At 37.2% G+C, this 22,220-nt stretch overlaps 1 protein-coding gene across 1 annotated transcript in view; it reads right to left on the bottom strand.

Moving 5' to 3' along the window:
- The window catches only part of LOC135211939 (uncharacterized), a 73,281-nt gene that overhangs the window by 24,624 nt on the left and 26,437 nt on the right, over nt 1-22,220 (bottom strand). The window contains exons 18-28 of the mRNA XM_064245186.1: nt 18,811-18,967; nt 18,143-18,246; nt 17,011-17,237; nt 14,802-14,939; nt 13,882-14,157; nt 12,955-13,106; nt 12,086-12,322; nt 11,719-11,815; nt 9,570-9,748; nt 9,135-9,340; nt 207-357 (exon numbers count right to left, since the gene is read on the bottom strand). Coding sequence (XP_064101256.1) covers nt 207-357; nt 9,135-9,340; nt 9,570-9,748; nt 11,719-11,815; nt 12,086-12,322; nt 12,955-13,106; nt 13,882-14,157; nt 14,802-14,939; nt 17,011-17,237; nt 18,143-18,246; nt 18,811-18,967 — 1,924 coding nt within the window. The remainder of the gene's footprint in view (nt 1-206; nt 358-9,134; nt 9,341-9,569; nt 9,749-11,718; nt 11,816-12,085; nt 12,323-12,954; nt 13,107-13,881; nt 14,158-14,801; nt 14,940-17,010; nt 17,238-18,142; nt 18,247-18,810; nt 18,968-22,220) is intronic.

Below are 22,220 nucleotides of genomic sequence, written 5' to 3' on the forward strand. Positions count from 1 at the left end.
GGGCTGACATTCGAGAATTATCTCACAAATCAAACAACACGAAGTTAAATTAGATTACTTTGAAAAACTGCCATGGGATATTACCATCCAAAGATCACGGTATTTGTTTCATTATAGAATTATCCAAAGAGACGGGTTACCTTAAAGCCAAATCTGTCTCATCGAAGCAATCGACACATCAATCAACGACTGTTGCAATGCCTCACCTTGACGGAGAATTTAGCCGCAGATCGGGAAACCCCAGCGGCTGCTGTGTGCTTGATGTCAAGATCCCCCAGCTGATCGGCCGCCTGCACGGCTGACACAGCAATGTCGCACTTATTTCCAGAGCCCATACAGTTCACTGTTCCGACTATGCTGTAAAGAGAGAATATCCAGTTGTCAGTTCGGTAAATTCGTGAATATCCGTGATGAATATTTTAGGTTTAAGATACGAAACTATATTGAATGGAAATATTCAACAGATTTGGGGTGAAAAGCCTGCTACGGAGCTTACCACACTGAATAATAATAATAATAATAATAATAATAATAATAATAATAAATAATAATATTATATATATTATTATTATTATTATTATTATTATTATTATTATTATTATTATTATTATTATTATTATTATTATTATTATATAACTATTAGTTTTTTGGGTTTTATTTTGTATGGTTATATTTATATTTTGAGAAATATATTAATAATAATAATAATAATAATAATAATAATAATAATAATAATAATAATAATAATAATAATAATAATAATAATAATAATAATAATAATAATGTGGCGCCGTGGAGGAGTGGGTTAGGTCGTCAATAGACTTAAGTCAAGTTAAGCAACATTGGGGCTGGTCAGTCGTTGGATGGGTGACCGCTCTCCTAGGCGTTGATTCCTTGGGAAAGGATCTTTACCATAATTTCCTCAGTCTACTCAGCTGTAAATGAGTACCTATCCCTGATGGGGTAGGGTCCAGCTATGGGTTAAATAGCAAAACTCAGCAATGATGGAAAGAAATGAAGGAATAAACGACAACGACGTAAATGGAACCTCTGGCAACAGAGGAGCTTCGTCCGGCAACCAGGTATTCAACCCAATTGTAGGGGAAGACGGTCAGGTACTTGGAGGTCGTCATCCAGCAACTGATCACCACAACGACAGTAATCAACAGCCTGAGATTGGAGCTACAGAGGCAAAAAGGAAGAAATGGACAAGAGAAGAAAATAAGGAAATATGGAGATGCTACATCAGAAGCAACCCGACGGAGAGAGGATATAGAAGAAGATTGGTCAACATCTGGAATGAGAGGAATAACACCCCCCAAACAGAGCAGAGGCTGGCAGACCAAGTTAAGGAAACATAATATAAAGAAAAAGAACTGGCTCTCCCCAACAGAAAGAGAAGAACTGGAAAGGGAATGTCACACGACAACGAATTACACGAAGACGAACTGAGAGACGATGCCACAGAAGACGACAGGGAGGATGAGGTATCAAACAACGACACACGAAGAAACACCGACGAAGTAACAGAGAGGACGGAATGGGTAGAAAAGATTAGACAATGGATGGAGCCAGATACAGAGAGAACAAAAATCCCCTCCATGAAAGCCTACAACAACAAGAAATTAAGGGAGAAAACAAGTGAGGTCAATGAAATAATGGGCATAATACACACCACCAGTATCACAGAAACAAATAACTTGACATATGCAGGAGCAAGATTAGTAGCAGAACTGATGGGGATTCGAACACCAACACCACCGTCACAACCAACCCAACAGAAACCAAAACAGCAACCTCCTTGGAAAAGGCGCCTGGAAAAGCAAATCATGGTGATGAGATCTGACTTGAGTAAACTGAAAGAGATGGCAGAAAAAGGCTAAGAAGCAAGAAAACAAGGGTGGAACTCAACGAGAAATACAAAGTACAAGAGAGGGGACTAAACAACACAATAGAAGATGTAAAACAGAGGCTTAAGGCCAAAGCACACAAGATCCAACGGTACATGAACAGGAATAAGGGATACCAACAGAACAAACTATTCGGAACCAACCAGAAAAGACTATACAGCCAACTAAGAGGGGAAGACAACCACCCAGAAATTCCTGAAGCCGAACCAAGTAAGAGACTCTGGGAAAACATATGGAGCAATCCGGTATCACACAACAAACATGCAACATGGCTCCAGGAAGTCAAGGAAGAAGAAACAGGGAGAATAAAACAAAGATTCACAGACATCACGACAGACACAGTCAGACACCAACTAAAGAAAATGCCAAACTGGAAAGCCCCAGGTCCCGATGAAGTCCATGGATACTGGCTCAAAAACTTCAAGGCCCTACACCCACGAATAGCAGAACAACTCCAGCATTGTATCTCAAATCACCAAGCACCCAAATGGATGACCACAGGAAGAACATCCTTAGTACAAAAAGACAAGAGTAAGGGAAATATAGCCAGTAACTACAGGCCTATCACCTGCCTACCAATAATGTGGAAGTTACTAACAGGTATCATCAGTGAAAGGCTATACAACTACCTAGAGGAGACAAACACCATCCCCCACCAACAGAAAGGCTGCAGAAGGAAGTGTAGGTGCACAAAAGACCAGCTCCTGATAGACAAAATGGTAATGAAGAACAGTAGGAGAAGGAAAACCAACCTAAGCATGGCATGGATAGACTATAAGAAAGCCTTCGACATGATACCACACACATGGCTAATAGAATGCCTGAAAATATATGGGGCAGAGGAAAATACCATCAGCTTCCTCAAAAATACAATGCGCAACTGGAATACAATACTTACAAGCTCTGGAATAAGACTAGCAGAGGTTAATATCAGGAGAGGGATCTTCCAGGGCGACTCACTGTCCCCACTACTCTTCGTAGTAGCCATGATTCCCATGACAAAAGTACTACAGAAGATGGATGCCGGGTACCAACTCAAGAAAAGAGGCAACAAAATCAACCATCTGATGTTCATGGACGACATCAAGCTGTATGGTAAGAGCATCAAGGAAATAGATACCCTAATCCAGACTGTAAGGATTGTATCTGGGGACATCAGGATGGAGTTTGGAATAGAAAAATGCGCCTTAGTCAACATACAAAAAGGCAAAGTAACGAGAACTGAAGGGATAAAGCTACCAGATGGGAGCAACATCAAACTATAGATGAGACAGGATACAAATACCTGGGAATAATGGAAGGAGGAGATATAAAACACCAAGAGATGAAGGACACGATCAGGAAAGAATATATGCAGAGACTCAAGGCGATACTCAAGTCAAAACTCAACGCCGGAAATATGATAAAAGCACATAAAACACATTTTTCTGGGGGGCAGTGCCAGTAGTAATCAGATACAGCGCAGGAATAGTGGAATGGACGAAGGCAGAACTCCGCAGCATAGATCAGAAAACCAGGAAACAAATGACAATACACAAAGCACTACACCCAAGAGCAAATACGGACAGACTATACATAACACGAAAGGAAGGAGGGAGAGGACTACTAAGTATAGAGGACTGCGTCAACATCGAAAACAGAGCACTGGGGCAATATCTGAAAACCAGTGAAGACGAGTGGCTAAAGAGTGCATGGGAAGAAGGACTAATAAAAGTAGACGAAGACCCAGAAAATATACAGAGACGGAGAATGACAGAAAGAACAGAGGACTGGCACAACAAACCAATGCACGGACAATACATGAGACAGACTAAAGAACTAGCCAGCGATGACAATGGCAATGGCTACAGAGGGGAGAGCTAAAGAAGGAAACTGAAGGAATGATAACAGCGGCACAAGATCAGGCCCTAAGAACCAGATATGTTCAAAGTATGATAGACGGAAATAACATCTCTCCCATATGTAGGAAGTGCAATACGAAAAATGAAACCATAAACCACATATCAAGTGAATGCCCGGCACTTGCACAGAACCAGTACAAAAAGAGGCATGATTCAGTGGCAAAAGCCCTCCACTGGAGCCTGTGCAAGAAACATCAGCTACCTTGCAGTAATAAGTGGTACGAGCACCAACCTGAAGGAGTGATAGAAAACGATCAGGCAAAGATCCTCTGGGACTATGGTATCAGGACGGATAGGGTGATACGTGCAAACAGACCAGACGTGACGTTGATTGACAAAGTCAAGAAGAAAGTATCACTCATTGATGTCGCAATACCATGGGACACCAGAGTTGAAGAGAAAGAGAGGGAAAAAATGGATAAGTATCAAGATCTGAAAATAGAAATAAGAAGGATATGGGATATGCCAGTGGAAATCGTACCCATAATCATAGGAGCACTAGGCACGATCCCAAGATCCCTGAAAAGGAATTTGGAAAAACTAGAGGTCTGAAGTAGCTCCGGGCCTCATGCAGAAGAGTGTGATCCTAGAAACGGCACACATAGTAAGAAAAGTGATGGACTCCTAAGGAGGCAGGATGCAACCCGGAACCCCACACTATAAATACCACCCAGTCGTCGAATTGGAGGACTGTGATAGAGCAAAAAAAAAAAAAAAAAAAAAAAAAAAACAAAAAAAAAAAAAAAAAAAAAAAAAAAAAAAAATAATAATAATAATAATAATAATAATGTGGCGCCGTGGAGGAGTGGGTTAGGTCGTCAATGGACTTAAGTCAAGTTAAGCAACATTGGGGCTGGTCAGTCGTTGGATGGGTGACCGCTCTCCTCGGCGTTGATTCCTTGGGAAAGGATCTTTACCATAATTTCCTCAGTCTACTCAGCTGTAAATGAGTACCTATCCCTGAAGGGGTAGGGTCCAGCTATGGGTTAAATAGCAAACTCAGCAGGTATCAACCCAATTGAAGGGGAAGACGGTCAGGTACTTGGAGGTCGTCATCCAGCAACTGATCACCACAACAACGACAGTAATCAACAGCCTGAGATTGGAGCTACAGAAGCAAAAAGGAAGAAATGGACAAGAGAAGAAAATAAGGAAATATGGAGATGCTACATCAGAAGCAACCCGACGGAGAGAGGATATAGAAGAAGATTGGTCAACATCTGGAATGAGAGGAATAACACCCCCCAAACAGAGCAGATGCTGGCAGACCAAGTAAGGAACATAAAGAAAAAGAACTGGCTCTCCCCAACAGAAAGAGAAGAACTGGAAAGGGAAATGTCACACGACAACGAATTACACGAAGACGAACTGAGAGACGATGCCACAGAAGACGACAGGGAGGAAGAGGTATCAAACAACGACACACGAAGAAACACCGACGAAGTAACAGAGAGGACGGAATGGGTAGAAAAGATTAGACAATGGATGGAACCAGATACAGAGAGAACAAAGATCCCCTCCATGAAAGCCTACAACACCAAGAAATTAAGGGAGAAAACAAGTGAGGTCAATGAAATAATGGGCATAATACACACCACCAGTATCACAGAAACAAATAACTTGACATATGCAGGAGCAAGATTAGTAGCAGAACTGATGGGGATTCGAACACCAACACCAGCACAACCAACCCAACAGAAACCAAAACAGCAACCTCCTTGGAAAAGGCGCCTGGAAAAGCAAATCATGGTGATGAGATCTGACTTGAGTAAACTGAAAGAGATGGCAGAAAAAAGGCTAAGAAGCAAGAAAACAAGGGAGGAACTCAACGAGAAATACAAAGTACAAGAAAGGGGACTAACAACACAATAGAAGATGTAAAACAGAGGCTTCAAAGGCCAAAGCACATAAGATCCAACAGTACATGAACAGGAATAAGGGATACCAACAGAACAAACTATTCGGAACCAACCAGAAAAGACTATACAGCCAACTAAGAGAAGACAACCACCCAGAAATTCCTGAAGCCGAACCAAGTAAGAGACTCTGGGAAAACATATGGAGCAATCCGGTATCACACAACAAACATGCAACATGGCTCCAGGAAGTCAAGGAAGAAGAAACAGGGAGAATAAAACAAAGATTCACAGACATCACGACAGACACAGTCAGACAACAACTAAAGAAAATGCCAAACTGGAAAGCCCCAGGTCCCGATGAAGTCCATGGATACTGGCTCAAAAACTTCAAGGCCCTACACCCACGAATAGCAGAACAACTCCAGCATTGTATCTCAAATCACCATGCACCCAAATGGATGACCACAGGAAGAACATCCTTAGTACAAAAAGACAAGAGTAAGGGAAATATAGCCAGTAACTACAGGCCTATCACCTGCCTACCAATAATGTGGAAGTTACTAACAGGTATCATCGGTGAAAGGCTATACAACTACCTAGAGGAGACAAACACCATCCCCCACCAACAGAAAGGCTGCAGAAGGAAGTGTAGGGGCACAAAAGACCAGCTCCTGATAGACAAAATGGTAATGAAGAACAGTAGGAGAAGGAAAACCAACCTAAGCATGGCATGGATAGACTACAAGAAAGCCTTCGACATGATACCACACACATGGCTAATAGAATGCCTGAAAATATATGGGGCAGAGGAAAACACCATCAGCTTCCTCAAAAATACAATGCGCAACTGGAATACAATACTTACAAGCTCTGGAATAAGACTAGCAGAGGTTAATATCAGGAGAGGGATCTTCCAGGGCGACTCACTGTCCCCACTACTCATGATTCCCATGACAAAAGTACTACAGAAGATGGATGCCGGGTACCAACTCAAGAAAAGAGGCAACAGAATCAACCATCTGATGTTCATGGATGACATCAAGCTGTATGGTAGGAGCATCAAGGAAATAGATACCCTAATCCAGACTGTAAGGATTGTATCTGGGGACATCAGGATGGAGTTTGGAATAGAAAAATGCGCCTTAGTCAACATACAAAAAGGCAAAGTAACGAGAACTGAAGGGATAAGCTACCAGATGGGGGCAACATCAAACACATAGATGAGACAGGATACAAATACCTGGAAATAATGGAAGGAGGGGATATAAAACACCAAGAGATGAAGGACACGATCAGGAAAGAATATATGCAGAGACTCAAGGCGATACTCAAGTCAAAACTCAACGCCGGAAATATGATAAAAGCCATAAACACATGGGCAGTGCAGTAATCAGATACAGCGCAGGAATAGTGGAATGGACGAAGGCAGAACTCCGCAGCATAGATTCAGAAAACCAGGAAGCATAACAATAGACAATACACAAAGCACTACACCCAAGAGCAAATACGGACAGGACTATACATAACACGAAAGGAAGGAGGGAGAGGACTACTAAGTATAGAGGACTGCGTCAACATCGAAAACAGAGCACTGGGGCAATATCTGAAAACCAGTGAAGACGAGTGGCTAAAGATTGCATGGGAAGAAGGACTAATAAAAGCAGACGAAGACCCAGAAATATACAGAGACAGGAGAATGACAGACAGATCAGAGGACTGGCACAACAAACCAATGCACGGACAATACATGAGACAGACTAAAGAACTAGCCAGCGATGACACATGGCAATGGCTACAGAGGGGAGAGCTAAAGAAGGAAACTGAAGGAATGATAACAGCGGCACAAGATCAGGCCCTAAGAACCAGATATATTCAAAGAACGATAGACGGAAATAACCTTCTCTCCCATATGTAGGAAGTGCAATACGAAAAAATGAAACCATAAACCACATAGCAAGCGAATGCCGGCACTTGCACAGAACCAGTACAAAAAGAGGCATGATTCAGTGGCAAAAGCCCTCCACTGGAGCCTGTGCAAGAAACATCAGCTACCTTGCTGTAATAAGTGGTACGAGCACCAACCTGAAGGAGTGAGAGAAAACGATCAGGCGAAGATCCTCTGGGACTATGGTATGGGAACGGATAGGGTGATACGTGCAAACAGGCAAAGTCAAGAAGAAAGTATCACTCATTGATGTCGCAATACCATGGGACACCAGAGTTGAAGAGAAAGAGAGGGAAGAAATGGATAAAGTATCAAGATCTGAAAATAGAAATAAGAAGGATATGGGATATGCCAGTGGAAATCGTACCCATAATCATAGGAGCACTAGGCACGATCCCAAGATCCCTGAAAAGGAATCTAGAAAAAATAGAGGCTGAAGTAGCTCCAGGACTCATGCAGAAGAGTGTGATCTAGAAACGGCACACATAGTAGAAAAGTGATGGACTCCTTAGGAGGCAGGATGCAACCCGGAACCCACACTATAAATACCACCCAGTCGAATTGGAGGACTGTGATAGAGCAAAAAAAAATAATAATAATAATGATAATAATAATAATAATAATAATATTATTATTATTATTTTTTTTTTTTTTTTTTTTTTTTTTTTTTGCTCTATCACAGTCCTCTAGTTCGACTGGGTGGTATATATAGTGTGGGGTTCCGGGTTGCATCCTGCCTCCTTAGGAGTCCATCACTTTTCTTACTATGTGTGCCGTTTCTAGGATCACACTCTGCATGAGGCCCGGAGCTACTTCAGCCTCTAGTTTTTCTAGGTTCCTTTTCAGGGATCTTGGGATCGTGCCTAGTGCTCCTATGATTATGGGTACGATTTCCACTGGCATATCCCATATCCTTCTTATTTCTATTTTCAGATCTTGATACTTATCCATTTTTTCCCTCTCTTTCTCTTCAACTCTGGTGTCCCATGGTATTGCGACATCAATGAGTGATACTTTCTTCTTGACTTTGTCAATCAACGTCACGTGGTTTGGTGCTCGTACCACTTATTACTGCAAGGTAGCTGATGTTTCTTATTATTATTATTATTTTATTATTAGTTATTATTATTATTATTATTATTATTATTATTATCATTATTATTATTATTATCATTATTATTTTTATTATTATCACTATTATTTTATTATTATTATTATTATTATTATTATTCTTATTATTATTATTATTATTGTTGTTGTTATCATTATTATTATTATTATTATTGTTGTTATCATTATCAATTATTATTCTTATATTACTCAAAATATAAAGATAACCATACAAAGTAAAACCCAAAAAACTAAAAGTTATACATACACATACAAAGTATACAGTCAAGACTAACATGTTAATACAGAGACAGGTGTCAACATTACAGCTTCAGACCAAGATGTCTGTATCATTACTGACGACAAAACAAGACACCAGAACCTTAACTTTCCCTTCACTTGTCCTTACTTCACAGGACTCATCCAGGTATCCAGTTTGAAGGAATTGGAGACCCCGTACGAGAACATTCCAGGCTTGTTGCTGTAGATGATGACGGTTTCCATGGAAACAGCGCGGCCTGGATCCATTCTCACTTCCAGTTTGTTCTTGATGGATCCGCCTCTGGCCTCTGCCATGGAGTTTTCCACTTCGACCACCTGGCCTGGATACACTACCTGGGAATTGCAGTGAGGACTTTTTAAGTTGCAGTAAACGTTGTGGAAAACCTTTTTTTGAAATTACTCCTTGATATTTCAAGCCTTTTCTCTTTATTAAGACTCATGTGGAGAATCTGTATTGGAAATCACTACTTAATATTCCAAGCCTTTTCTTTTTGTTAAGAACCTAGTGGAAAAACTATATTTGCAATTACTCCTTAACATAATCATTTCACAAATCACTCACCACAATCTTAAGAGATCGGTCGAGGGCCAATAAATTATGATTGACGTAATGTATGAGCGAAGAGGCGTAGTCCTGAGTGCGAGGCGACCAAGACACCTTCAGGAAATGCTTGAACTCGTCCTCCCTCAGCATGAACTCGTGTTCCCCTCCCCACAGGATGTTCAGTGGGGCGTAACGTACTGTTGGAAGAAGGAGAGCATAAGCTGGGGGCCTCATTCTGTCGTGGGGGTTTAAACTCTCGTGGAAAATTTAATCAGGAATATAGGCCAAAAGCCGAGCGCTGTGACCTATGAGGTCATTCAGTGTTGACATGGAAACTGACAGTAAAAAGGTTTGAAAGGTGTAGCAGGAGGGTAAATTCGCAGTTCATTATTATTATTATTATTATTATTATTATTATTATTATTATTATTATTATTATTATTCAAAAGATGAAACCTATTCATATGGAACAAGCCCAGAGGGACCATTGACTTAAAATTAAAGCTTCTAAAGAACATGGTGTTCATCACGAAGAAGTAAGACGAGGTAAAGGGGAAATACAGAAAGAATCAAGTGTTAGGAGAGGGTGGAAAGGAAGATGGAAAGAAGAGAATATGAGCGGAGGTGTAGTAAATAAACTAAAGTCTCGTGAAGATTCCAGTTACTCGTGAAAAAGGGTGTTTAAGTTTGGTAGACAACGTCCCTCATTTGTGGGAAATCAAGCATTAGGGTGCGTCTACATTTTGGTAAAATATGACTGCAACTCATTGCAGATGTATCACAAACAGGTTGAAAGCAAGTCAACGACCTTCAGTGGAGAGTGAACCTTTGGCCAATGCTGGATAATCGAGAAAAGCACTCTAGATTGAACAAGCAGTAAGTCAGTGACTTGTATTCAACTTGCTTGCGATGAGTGTGAGATAAGTTGCCTACATTGCGATGTGATATTGATGGACGTGACAACCTGTCATACAAACGGTGTTTGGATGTTGCATAATGTGAAATTAGGAAATTCTCTTCATGAAAACTAAAAAGCCTCTTTATTTGAGTATTTATATTGCTACAATGACGATATTTTATCTGAGATTTAATACCAGATAACATGAAGTCTGAAATATTCAACGTACGTTTTAGCTCCCGACGAACGTCTAGTATAAAGAAAAAAAAGAGCAAGTTGAATTTGGAATTTCTAAGCTATTTTCTATATACTGCTGTGACTCGAAGGTTTGACTGTTTACAATCCCTAACAAGAGCAGAACAAGTAAAAGATTACTAAAAATATTATAAATCTTGCCCTGTAACAAAATATCATCATAACTGCTAAAAATATTATAAATCTTACCAAATAACAAAATACCATCATAATTGTTAAAAATATTAAAAATTTTATCCTTGTAACAAAATACCATCATAACTGCTAAATGTATTATACTACATCTTACCCTTGTAACAAAATACCATTTATAATTGTTAAAAATATAACAAATGTTACCTTGTAACAAAACACCATCATAATTGCTAAAAATATAACAAATCTTAGCCTTGTAACAAAATACCATCATAACTGCTAAAAATATTATAAATTTTACCCTCGTAACAAGATACCATCATAACTGCTAAAAACATAACAAATCTTACTTAACCTTGCAACAAATATCCTCATAACTGCTAGAAATATTATACTGTTTCTTACCCTAGTGACAAAATACTATCATAATTGTTAAAAATGTTATAAATCTTACCCTTGTAACAAAATACCATCATAACTGCTAAAAACATAACAAATCTTACCATTGTAACAAGATACCATCATAACTGCTAAAAATATTATAAATCTTACCCTTGTAACAAACTACTATCATAATTGTTAAAAATATTATAAATCTTACCCTTGTAACAAAATACCATCATAAGTGCTACAAATATAACAAATGTTACCCTGGTATCAAAATACCATCAGAACTGCTAAAAAATTACAAATCTTACCCTTGTAACAAGATACCATCACAACTGCTAAAAATATTATAAATCTTACCCTTGTAACAGACTACCATCATAACTGCTAAAATCATAACTAATCTTAACCTTGCAACAAAATACAATCATAAATCAATGAAGGATTTTAAACGCTAAAAAAAAAGAAAAAAAAACAGGAAATCTCACTCACCATTCGCCGTCGTTTTGTAATTCAAGACACCGTTTGTGACGTGAGTGACGTTGAAGCCACCGGTGTCTGAAAGGTGGAAGTTTAGGCTGGTATCTACCTAGGGATGATAAACAGACACCGAATTATAATAAACGATGTATCTCAGAATCTGCTTCATATATAACTTAGTCCGAATAAGTCCGATTGGTGATGAAAATTCATGCTACGTAACTCAAAGAAATAGAAATGTTTATTGTGGCAAATCCAGCGAATTTTGGAACCATGCAAAGCAGATATAAAAACAGCAATAGACGATAATAGTTGCAGCAAAATATTGCACGAATATTGCTACAAAAGGGTTACTGGAACTCAGTTTGCAAACACTCACCCGACCTCTGTCAACCAAGACACTAAAATGACCCTGGACCTCCTCCGGAAGTTGGTTGTGTTTTAGCTTGACGCCGAATTTGTAAACGGACCCTCCTCCTCCTCCTCCTCCTCCTCCTCCTCCTCCTTCCCCACCTCCCTCCCCTAAATCAGGACTGGGTCCAGCAAGAAATTTAACCACTGGTCCGACAGAAAAATCTAACTCCACTACTCCCTCTTCTTCTTCGTCAAAGACGACCTGTAACGAAATATGACTGTATTGGAAAATGGGTGAGTGTAATATCTAATTCGGATAAGCAGAGTCGACTGATGCCATAGCGAATGGAATATCTCGAATTCTGGTGATCACTGCTAATTTAACAAAGAGGGCGACAAAAGGAAACTGTGATATAAATAGAATTCTCTAGTAATGTAAATTTCTGCAGAAAACTTAGCTCTGCATTGGTTCTAGATAAGTTTAGGAAACTAAAGCATCTGTTTCAAAAAACATTTCAGTGAACTGTCGCTCTCAAAAGTGCCTTTTTCTGAATTAGCGAATTATGTCCAATGATTATTTAGGAAGTTGCTGAAGTGTGTAAATTACAGCAAGAGAGACAACTGAACTTAAGATTTCTTATAACATTTTGATATTTCAGACAACAGCAGGATACAACAATAGCAATAAGGATAAAAGAATTCTAATATCAACTTGACTTTGTCATTCTTGACGTTATTATTATTATAATTATATATTTATTATTATTATTATTATTATTATTATTTTATTATTATTATTATTATTATTATTATTATTATTATTATTATTATTCCCGTAATTTAAATTTAAATAGTTTTTCAAAAACATGAAAGAAAATAAAAGGCATATTTTACCGTGATATAGGCCTCCCCTTCAGCCCTATGGCCAAATTGCAGTTTTCCATCCGATTTAATCTGGAAAACTTTGGGATATCCCAAATTTATCTTCTTAATTTCTATACTGCGCAAAGAGCCATCTGATTGGCTGAGCGTCCACGAGCCGCCCACTGAAAATGAAGGTGAAAAAAGTTATTGGAACTCAGTTTTAAGTGGGCAGAGGTTTTCTCAAAAATTAAAGAAGTATTCAGAAGTAATAAGAATCTATTTTGTTACCTGCAAATGAACAAGAGAGAACCAAATACTGTATTGTCAACAAAGATTTTAAAACTGCATAAATATTACACTTAATGAAAAGTATTATAAGAATTTAGTATTCTGTGAGAATACTAAATGAACTTATCTTAAAGCAAGTAAAGTCTATTAAAACACAGTAAAGCTAACAAAATGAACAAACAATCCTATTCTTGTGGAGAATAGCATACTGATGACAATTATTCTAGACAAGGGGATTACTAAACTGAAGATAACTGGAAACAAAATAATTCATGGGACAAGTGAATCTTGACTCAGAGATTAAATCTTATTCATAAACATGAAAAGCTTCTTCAGTTAATACTAATTACTATTATGTACGCATTAAAGGGTGGCAAGAAATAGCAATATCTTAAGTGACGTTTGTGACATAGCAAGCGATTGAATTAAAAGATCTATCTGTTGTTCACCTTGAATGAAGTTATTCTTTCACTTGCCTTCCAAAGCAAGGGTTTTTTATTTTTCAGATAAAAACATCGCCTGATAAGTAAGAAGAATGAATTATTTTCGCCAGACATAAAGCGGATAAAGCATGGTAAGTTATCCTATATTATGACAGCCGTATTTTCACGGTTATTTCTTTTGCTAAGTATAAAGTACAGCTAACAATCATCAGCTGACTTTACCTACCATCAACTTCGAAATGGAGGTACTCCACCAAAGGACCCATCGTCCTGAAGCTCAGCTCTGTCGTGTGGGAATCCCTGACATCCTTGGTAGAGAAGAAGGACCTTATGACTTCTTGCTCCCCTCCTTCAGGAGTGCTGACGAAAATTGAAGGACTCCACACTCTCTGGTTTTCCAAAGTTGGCGTCGAAAGCTGGGCCCTGAAACCATAGATCCTATGGTCGTATCCTGCCTCCATCCCCGCCATTTGTGTTATGCTTTCCCTAGAACCAGCGTATCCTGAGAAAGCAGAATGACAGTTCAGCTAACAATATCAAGAACTGCTGCGAACAGGACGCCTTTCGAAATCCCCCCAAAATTAGGACACCCCGTACAGAAAGAAGTGAGGGGTCGTGTAAAAATATCCTCAGTTCCTCCTTGTCTGTTTCCACATCCTCCCAAAGGTTAAGATTTTCAACTAAAGCATAATTATCTGAATATTCAAGTCTCTTACCAATACACAAATTGATATAATATTAAAAACATGACCATGTTATTGATAAAATGTCTATTGTCATCAGAAAAAAACTTTAAGGTGATTATTATTTTCCTATTTTCTATGATTAACAAGTAAATCCTACTGTCTTTCACGTTATTTTCCTGAAACGCTCCCAGACAAAAATAAAGGCGATAATCTACGTCCAATGTATCTTTACATTACGTCAAAACAGAAGCTCGGAACATAGAAAAAGTAAACATGACCCACCAGGAAGAGTTCATTTTCAGCAACTGTATTGGTAGATTCAGGCTGTAGCAGCAGCAAGCGCACTCACTAGTCATTAAGGCTACAGTCCAAAAGTGTCATTGATATTGTTTGTAAATCATACCTAACTGGTGCCTTAATATCAGTATCAGTATCATCTTAAAATGAAGACTTTCATTACCTTTGAGAAGGTAAACATGCTTGGGTGAATTGGCCGTGAGAGCGAATGAAGGCGTCGGGTTGTTCTGTAGGACGAGGCTCCCTTCATATTTCTCCCCTCCCACCTCTAGAACGCCTCTGCTCATCCAAGACCCAGCGGCTAGTTGGAAAGTAAAAACATAGATATCAATAATAATAATAATAATAATAATAATAATAATAATAATAATAATAATAATAATAATAATAATAATAATTAATTAATTAATTAGGGACAGGTTTACAATAAAAAAAATGAAATCAAACTAAGCATAGATTTCCCAGCATTGCCCCTAAAGATTAATATTTCTCAAACATATATTTTCTATTCTATTAATCGTTACGCCAAGATTTTACAACAAAAAATATTTTGACAGTTAATTATATAAGGAACTGCCTCGTACAAATAGGTAAACTTTCGCAATCCCTGATAAAGAGACACTAGTTTCCCCCCTCCTCCGCAAACAAAATTACATTTTAGGGTATTCATGTGGTTAAATGTAACCTTTAGGTCACTCAAATTCTAAAGAAGAGAGATTAAACAAGAGTAGCAGACCAATCTCCCCACTCTTACCTTCTAAGCCCTCCCACACCTAAAACGAACCAAGGTTTATAATCTTCCCAGATATTCTTGATTTTGTTCAATTTGGTAATGAACGGTCTCGCTTACTCGGGAAGTAAGCCTACAAACTACATTGTTGCTGCTGTTATTGTTGTTGTTAGGGGGATAGGAAAGGTCTGTGGAAGAGCCTATAAAGGTCTGAAAAAGGTGTTTCGCGTTGAGTTAAAGTTACAGGAATTTTATGATATTTATGAATTATTTTTTAGAATGAAAATGTAAAAAAAAATAATGTGCATATTAACAGTACAGAAAAATTATTTCTTATCAAATATAGCGCATTCATTTCAATTTTTGTTGACGAAATAAGGAACTATCTGACCATAGATTTTAGCACGTTTTAATTTAAGTCAAGTTAGGAATATCATGTTTACAGCTGATGCGTGTGGGGAAAATTTTGCACACGATCCGAGTAAGCTGGAGGTCGGATCGCGATTTATTTTATGATTATTATATATACCTACTTTAGAAAATGAGTACATTTCTTGTTGAATGTAAATGAACTAAGACTATAATTCAGATTTCTTTAAACTACAATACGCTAGAATGAAAACAAAGATAAACTTGCAAACTAGAACCCTTACTTCTGAAAAAATTTAAATCCCCCAGTTTGTCGTTTCTACAAGAAAAGATCCTGACTAAATCTTGGTTTTTAGATAATTCTGTCCTTCACTGCTCTCCTGACCGTGAAATTTAGTTAGCTTATTAGTAATCGCCCACCGCCCTAAAAACCTGAAGCAGTGTTTTGCACATCTGTATGAGAAAGTGTACATATAACTGTTGTAAATGTACTACATATCATGGAAGCACAGGACTTAACATTGTTCCATGCAGCATTATTAAGCCTTTCTGGAAAGGCTATTTGTGGCTGCAAGGAAGAAATGCAAAGTAAATTCCAAATTTCAGAACTTACTTGTATTATTATTATTATTATTATTATTATTATTATTATTATTATTATTATTATTATTATTATTATTATTATTGAACTAAGGAAACTCCGTAACGAGGCTATAATATTGACAATTAATAGCCACAGTAGTGTTAAAAATACATTTTTGTACAACGTTAAAAATTACTAACATTGTACAAAAATATATTTTAAACGCTACTGTCGCTTTTAATTGTCATTATTATTATTGTTGTTATTGTAGGGGACGATGATGATGGTGACGATTTTTATTATTATTATTATTATTATTATTATTATTATTATTATTATTAATTATTATTATTATTATTATTATTATTGCTGACTAGATGCAGTACATAACCAAATCCAACAAGACAAAAAGGCCATGGACTTAGAAAGAAAAAATAAAACTATATGTATAAAAACATTTTGCTTTGTTTGTTTACATTAATATTAGACCCAAAGTACCTTTACAGTTTTTCACACAGAAATTGTGCCTAACCCTATGGATTTCCGATTTCTTCTTTGGAGAGCAATTCAAGATACGTTTTGTTAGGTTTGTGAGTGTCTCACTTAATGCAAAATGAACTGAACTGGCACAAATGAACAGATAGCCGCCTTATCATCATGAAAAGAACCTCAACCGACTTTCGCACTTACAACTGGGTGACGAAAGGGTCAGAATCACCGGCTCGCCTGGAGCTCCATTCTTCAGGTAGACAGAGAAAGACTGCGGTTTCAGCCACCCAGCAGGAAGGGCCTCAGACAGCTCTTGCCCGGGGAGGGAGGCCTCCTCAGGCCCCTCGCCCCCTCCGGGATCCTCCATATCAGGGACGTCCAGGCAGACTTCCAAAGGCTCCCCCGTGGCCACGCAGGACTGGGTTACCCTGGAATTGGATTTGGATTACAAGATTTAGGCCTGATGCCAAGCGCTGGGGCCTATAAGGTCATTCAGCGCTGAAACGGAAAATTAAGTAAAGGAGGTTTGGAAGGTGTAACGGGAGGAAAACCTCAAAGCAGTTACACTTGAGAACAATCGGTAGGAGAGGGTGGAAAGTAAGGTGGAAGAAAGAGGCTATGAACGGAGGTACAGTGAAAGGAATGAAAGGGGGTTGCAGCTAGGGGCCTAAGGAAAGGACGCTGCAAAGAATATTAAGTAATGCCTACAGTGCACCGCGTGAGGTGCACTGATGTATGAGGTATGAGACGTTTTATGGAAGCGGGATCGACTTTTTGTCGACAAAGTCTGTTTGATTGATAGGATTATATCAAGCTTGCTTTCTCTCCACAGAAAATAAATATTTGTTGGAAGTAACTACTTAAGTCATGACACTTCACTAAAGAAGGAACTTTAAAAACTTTTAAATACACTACTGATTTGAATCATACAATAACATACTAAGTAAACTACCGTATATATATTTAAAGACAACTCAAAACTGTTTCCTTCAGGAAAAAAAATACTCAAGAAACACACAGATATCCAGAGACTTATATTAACCTTGTTCTTTATTTATTTATTTATTGATATTTTCATACACTTGATGTAGTACTTCATGGTATAAATGAATTAACCAGTTTCATTAGGTTATGGAAAACCCAGTAATATTCACCCACAGATATATAAAAAACACTATGTTATATAAGTTTTAAGCACTGTTATTTACAATGAAATGAAATCCACACTGGATAGTAATCATTTTGCAAAAATAATCAGGATGATTTTGAGTTAGGAAAGGATAAGATCAACATAGAGAACTAATCCTCAAGAACTCGCCTTATCAGAGCCTACCTTATATTCGCATCTTGGCCAGCTATGTTCGTTTCCCGCCTGTGTTGCCAGAACCTCCCATCCCAGTTCTCGGCGTTTCGGATGGTAAAAACGGTGTCGTCTCCCTGAGAGAGAAATTGGCAACATTGTCAAAAGGGATGGAGAGCTGTACGGAGACAGTTGGGGAGAAGGATGAATGTCCAAAGTTGTGTAAGGGCCCGGATGAGATATAGGATGGATTTTAAAGGAATGAGAATGAACTGAAGCAATTCTAAGAGGATTTCAGCACGTTTTAGTTTATTCGGTATCCTAATTTAGAGGATATGTTTCTGTTCAAGTATTTTGTGTTTCCACTTATAACTGAGAATATATGAACGTGTTTATTTTGTGTCCTTTTTATTAGATCCTTATTGTTAGTATGAGTAGTACCAAGTATGAGTACTGATTACGAAGACCACTTCACGTTAAGTTAGGAATATAATGTTTTCAACTTATGCGTGCGCGGAAAATCTTCCACGAGTCCCGAGTAAGCTGGAGGTGAGAACACGCCTTGTTTTGATTTTAATTAAAATTTCCACTACTTTCAACTCCTGAAGGAGCTGATTTTATTTCAGTTAACTTTTATTAGAAGGACCTAGCAACATTTGAAAAACTCTTGCCACGACCAGTGGAAATCTTGGACGACTTGCCTTACGCTCGTAGGAGGCGCTGAAGGGCAAATCCAGAGACCAGAAGTCGTAACTCGTCAGCGCCAGCGGCCGAGTCTGACGCGTTTCCTGACCCCAGATTTGACCTTGACCCCGGGACCTTCCGGTAGTTATCTGAGTCTTCAGTCCTAAGCCTCCGCTGAAAATAGTAGTTATGTATGTATACATGACAGAGACACACCCATATATATATATATATCTATATATATATATAATATATATATATATATATATATATGACTGGTAATAATGTTTTGTTACAACAGAATTCCAGTTAATAAAGGAGCCCATAGTATATATATATATATATATATATATATATATATATATATATATATATATATATATTCATAACTTCAGGAAAGCCGAAGACACATGACGAATTAAAAGGGTTTATTCGTTAAGAAACGTTTCGCACAAGGAACTTTGTGCATCATCAGTTCTGTTAAAAATAAAAGTACATTTTAAATAATAAAAGCAAAATACAAATATTATTACAATCTAAAATTTTAAATTTAAAAATTGAAAAATTAATTTAATTTAAAAATTAGCATAATTCAAAGTTAAAAGTGAAATAAGAACATAAAAACACGACTACTAAAACACCAACCATTTGCTAAGAAGGAGGAGAGAGAATGACTACAAATGAGATTGAGGTCAGAAAGAAGACTATGCCAGGTATAGCGGAGACGATGAACTACCGCTATTCAATGAGGAACAAGTCTTTTGATAAATAATGACTCGAGTGTTGTTAAATACTCAGAGTCCTTATTGTAACCTAAAATGGAGAAGTTCTGTTTCTTGACTTCGATCTTACATTTGATGGCATGATTTTTTGATATTTGAATGCTCTGGTCTACTTAATCTCTGGCCAGTTCTAAAACTATACCCATGTGGCTGCAATATCGCATTTGCAACAGCCTCTTGATAGATCCAACGTAAATACCAGGGCATCCTGGGCACGTAAATTTATACACAACATTAGACCTCATAAAAAGCTGCAAGAACGATCTTTAAAGCAGAACAGGGAGCCAATTTTACTCGGGTATTTGATATTAATTTTAATTTTAAGCATGGAATTTCACCTTCAATGATTTGAGTAAGTTTCTTTGACAGTTTCAGGTTGGAAATATAAGGAATCGAGGCATACATGAGTTTCTTTGGAACGTCAACAATCGGTGGTACTGGTTTCAGATATTTAGTTAAAATTTTGTTAATTATTTTCTGAACTAAGTCTTTGGGATATGAATTTTGTTGGAAAAAAGATAGTAAAAATTCTATTTCCCTATGAAAAATGTCCCAACTCGAAGAGTACTTCAGGGCTCTATGAACTAAAGTGGAGATAGTGTTAAGTTTAAAAACTTCTTTGGCAGGAGCTGTAAAAATTATTGGCTAGACCAGTATACGTTTTTTTCTATAGAAAGCTGTATTAAATTGATGATCAATTCTGTTAACGCAAATGTCTAAGAATGGTAGACAATTTTCCTTTTCCTCTTCTATAGTAAACTTGATATTAGTGTGTTGAAATTAATATACTGTAGGTAATTCTGCTGCCTGCCATTGATGCTAAAAAGGGCGAAGGTATCTTCAACGTACCTTCTATAAAACATAGGTTTAAAAGCTGAAGAACAAGATTCTAAGAATTTCTGTTCCAGATGAGACATAAAAAAGTTAGCAAATATGGGGCCCAAAGGGGAACCCATAGCCACACCATCCACTTGAGAGTATAGGTTTTTGGTTAAAAATAAACATAGTTTACTATAGAAGAGGAAAAGGAAAATTGTCTGCCATTCTTACACATTTGCGTTAACAGAATTGACCATCAATTTAATACAGCTGTATAGAGAAAAAAAAAACGTATACTGGTCTAGCCAATAATTTTTACAGCTCCTGCCAAAGAAGTTTTAAACTTAACACTATCTCCACTTTAGTTCATAGAGCCCTGAAGTACTCTTCGAGTTGGGACATTTTTCATAGGGAAATAGAATTTTTACTATCTTTTTTCCAACAATATCCCAAAGACTTAGTTCAGAAAATAATTAACAAAATTTTAACTAAATATCTGAAACCAGTACCACCGATTGTTGACGTTCCAAAGAAACTCATGTATGCCTCGATTCCTTATATTTCCAACCTGAAACTGTCAAAGAAACTTACTCAAATCATTGAAGGTGAAATTCCATGCTTAAAATTAAAATTAATATCAAATAACCCGAGTAAAATTGGCTCCCTGTTCTGCTTTAAAGATCGCTCTGCAGCTTTTTATGAGGTCTAATGTTGTGTATAAATTTACGTGCCCAGGATTGTCCTGGTATTTACGTTGGATCTACCAAGAGGCTGTTGCAAATGCGATATTGCAGCCACATGGGGTATAGTTTTAGAACTGGCCAGAGATTAAGTAGACCAGAGCATTCAAATATCAAAAATATGCCATCAAATGTAAGATCGAAGTCAAGAAACAGCACTTCTCCATTTTAGGTTACAATAAGGACTCTGAGTATTTAACAACACTCGAGTCATTATTTATCAAGGGACTTGTTCCCTCATTGAATAGCGGTAGTTCATCGTCTCCGCTATACCTGGCATAGTCTTCTTTCTGACCTCATCTCATTGTAGTCATTCTCTCTCCTCCTTTCTTAGCAAATGGTTGGTGTTTTAGTAGTCGTGTTTTTATGTTCTTATTTCACTTTTAACTTTGAATTATGCTAATTTTTAAATTATAATTTTTAAATTTAAAATTTTAGATTGTAATTTTTATTTGTATTTTGCTTTTATTAATTTAAAATGTACTTTTATTTTTAACAGACTGATGATGCACAAAGTTCCTTGTGCGAAACGTTTCTTAACGAATAAACCCTTTTAATTCGTCATGTGTCTTCGGCTTTCCTGAAGTTATGAATGTATATGGAAGTTCCTGCATATCCTATATATATATATATATATATATATATATATATATATATATATATATATATACTATATATATATATATATATATAGATATATATATATATATATATATATATATATATACATATGTATATATACATATGTATATATACATATGTATATATATATATATATATATATATATATATATATATATATATATAAAATCACAGTGTGAGAAAATAGTTGACCTTACAGTAACTGTTAATTGTTTGCTAATATATGGTGCAAAAGGAGAACGGAAGAGGGTGAGAAATATGGACATGAAAGGAAGAAGTGTCAAAAGAGTTTAGCATAGGAGAAAGAATACATCAGTGCTTCGAGGTGAATTGTTCATGTGGAAAGAAAGAAGGATGATAGGGTTGGTGAAAAGAATGTATAAATCTGACGTGGTAGGAGGAGGAAAGAGGCGAGAATGACCTAGAAAATGCTAATAGTTTGTT

The sequence above is a fragment of the Macrobrachium nipponense genome, chromosome 40 (genome assembly GCF_015104395.2).
Source record: "Macrobrachium nipponense isolate FS-2020 chromosome 40, ASM1510439v2, whole genome shotgun sequence".
Classification (NCBI taxonomy): Eukaryota; Metazoa; Arthropoda; class Malacostraca; order Decapoda; family Palaemonidae; genus Macrobrachium; species Macrobrachium nipponense.